Raw genomic sequence first — 3,025 nt, 5'->3', positions numbered from 1 at the left:
CCCCGCCCCGCCCCGCCACACCCCACCCCGCCCGGAATGAGAGCAGCCGAGTGCATGGCGGCGCGGGACTAAGACACGCGTGCAGGGCATCCAGTTGGGGCCAGATGACTGCCATTGTCCTGCCCACGGCCAAAGCAGACGACAAATTTCTCTCTACCCTTCCGCGCAAAGAGGACAGAAACAAGCTATGCACAAGTGAAAAATGCCAAAAACTAAACGAGTCGTGCTTTTAGTACCCTTTATCGGGTACGTGTGATATGTGGTCGCCGTCGGCTTTCCACAAAAGGTGGCGTTTGACCGAGCTTATCCGCGGATCCGCAGGGTACTTACTTCACAATAAATTCAAGCGTACACCGATTTATCTGTTGCCTCCCGACTTTTCCCTGACTTCAATTTTTTTTTCTTAAATTTTGAAGTTGTTTTTTGAAATTATAAAAAAAAAATTGATTAAAAAAAATCTAATTTTTTCTTAAATTTTAAACGGCTTTTCCTTGATATTTTCTGAATTTTTGATCGACTTGTTCTCGATCTTTTCTGGTTTTTACTGACTTTTTGGAGTGAAGTACCCTTTTTGGCATTATCTCATTAAGCGACATGTATCCTGAAATGTTCTGTACAAAGCCGCGCAGCCTTACCTCGGGTAGTTGGTGCAGTACTCGGTGTAGATGGAGAAGCCAGTGTCGTTGCGCACGAAGCAGCGCGCCACCTGCACGGGGTCCAGGTCGCACTGCTCCAGCTGGCGCAGGAAGTGCAGGTTGAAGCGGTAGATGTCCTCGATGTTGCCGAACAGCGCCTCCAGCTGGGACGACCCCAGCGGGCAGTCGACGCGCCCGCGCCACACGGTGAGGTAGCCCTGTGGAAGAGATGAAAGCGTCAGTGGCTGACTCGAGAGTGGCCTAGAACAGGCATATCATAATAAATCCTCCGGAATCCGTGTACTATATCCTCCCACATTGTCCCCCGAGCCCCTGCCGACCGAGGGATAGGCCACCAGCCCACAGCGGTGCGCTGCGTGTGAAACATTGCCTACCCGCCAGGCGCTCCGGCCGAGGAAGACATCACAGGAAGTACAATAAGGCAGGAGGACTTATATTGCCTTTGGCACAGGCATTAAAACCCGTTCCACCCGACCTTTCTTTTTCAAGTGATCATGCTCTCCAATGTAGAGCGACACATTTTCAGAAGGACAAGATCTTCTTCGCTGCGCGAAAGGGGAGACGGAGACCCAACAGCACCGACACACAAACACACAAAGTTTTTTACTCTCTCTCTCTCTCTCTCTCTCTCTCTCTCTCTCTCTCTCAAATCGAGTTGTGAGGACCGCCACCCGGACCAGCACCGCTACCATGCGGGTCGACGGCTTGTAGTCTCCGCCGGGACCGGCTGGTCTCGAGGAGTGCAGTGTCCAGGCGGCGGGGCGTGGCGGGGCGTGGCGGGGCGTGGCGGGTGGGGCGTCCCACGCGGACCCACAACACAGTGCCCCGCCCAGCAGGCCGCCACGCCCGCCCACCCCGCGCTCCGCCACTCCCCTCCCGTCGATATATAAGGCACTGGGTCATACTGCGGCCCGTCCACCTTAGGGAGCAGAGCAGCTGCAGCACCTGGGGGCCGAGGGGCCGAGCATCTGCAGCTGCAGATGGCATCGCGGGAGGGGTGGCCACTGGGCCCAGGGCATCACTATGGGCGCCACCAAGGGCCCCACCAAGACCAAGGGCTCCACCAAGCGCCCCACCAAGGGCCCCACCAAGGGCCCCACCAAGGGCCCCACCAAGGGCCCCACCAAGGGCCCCACCAAGGGCCCCACCAAGGAAGGGTTCGTATAGTTTTCCAGGAAAAATAAAATAGGTGGAAAAAAATCCGACCGGGCGAACCCTACACCAAGGGCTCCACTAAGGGCAGCAGCAAGGGCCCCACCACCAAGGGCAGCAGGCCGCACAAAGGGCCACATCAAGTGCCAAACCAAGGGCCCCGAGAAGGGCCCCACAAAGCGCTCCGGCCGTCCTCCGCCCATAGGGCCTCACCAAGGGCCCAGCACACCCAACAACGCCGCGCCCACGGGAACTCGTAAAGCCAACGACGTTGATTCGCTTTCGGATCCGAGACTAGTTAAGGGTCCGGCACGGACGGACGTAGCGAGCGTAGCGCACGCATCGTGTGCTGAGTGTGCCCCCCCCCCCACACACACACACGGTCACACGAATAACTCGCACTCTACTACTACTGAGGTGACAATTAAACGGCTCGAGCATTGACAGGGACTAATGGCGGCGACAATTGAAGGCAATCAAAGAGTCGTCGCGGCACCCACCACCCACCCACCACCCCTCCCGGGTGATCCGGGGCCAGCGGACCGCACGAGGGGTACATCACGTGAGCATGGCAGCGCGTGCGATGAAAAACAGCGTAAAAAGAGTAAGGAGCAAACACAGGTTGAAATGTGTTTGCAAATTATATGAACTAAGTCATATGATTGCAATGAAAAATTAAAATTCGACACGGCTTACAGGAGAGCAAAAGTTAATGCCGAGAAAAGGTGCGGCATAATATGTTGCCCACAGAGCCTGGTGGATGTACCCGTGCCGGAGGGTGTAATACCGTCTCGCATCTGAGGCACCCAATTGAGCAATTCCTGTCCTCTCAAGTCGCTCGTCGCGTCGCTGCGCCGCGGTGCGACGTGCAGTTACGCCCGGAACTAGCTCGGCGCTGCGCGTCGGCGCGTGCCCCGCCCCGCGCACACGGACGTGCCCTCGCACTCCGCTGCACCCCGGGGCGGTGGGTCGCAGGTCCAGTACCTCACCGCGCTGCAAGGCCAGAGAGAGAGAGAGGGGGCTTCACACGCATTCCTGCCTGCGCCGGTTATGCACACCGTTATGTACCTACTACACGCCGCATTCAGCGACAGGCAGCTGCAAATGCATATACACCGCACACATCTTGGACTCTGTTAAGATACATATCCTATTTTTGTCGTAATTGTTTCGCAAAGCGTTTAAAACTTTTGAAATAATTTTTTGTTATTTTGTTT

The 3,025-nt window shown here is 56.3% G+C and overlaps 1 protein-coding gene across 1 annotated transcript in view; it reads right to left on the bottom strand.

The window, feature by feature from the left end:
- LOC113201907 (pleckstrin homology domain-containing family G member 1) overlaps positions 1 to 3,025 on the bottom strand; it is a 30,954-nt gene that overhangs the window by 18,820 nt on the left and 9,109 nt on the right. The window contains exon 3 of the mRNA XM_052266771.1: positions 636 to 853. Coding sequence (XP_052122731.1) covers positions 636 to 853 — 218 coding nt within the window. The remainder of the gene's footprint in view (positions 1 to 635; positions 854 to 3,025) is intronic.

The sequence above is a fragment of the Frankliniella occidentalis genome, unplaced genomic scaffold (genome assembly GCF_000697945.3).
Source record: "Frankliniella occidentalis isolate FOCC.00 unplaced genomic scaffold, Focc_3.1 Scaffold3, whole genome shotgun sequence".
Lineage (NCBI taxonomy): Eukaryota > Metazoa > Arthropoda > Insecta > Thysanoptera > Thripidae > Frankliniella > Frankliniella occidentalis.
Note: the sequence above shows the minus strand (reverse complement) of the source record. Positions and strands in the feature narration are given on the sequence as shown.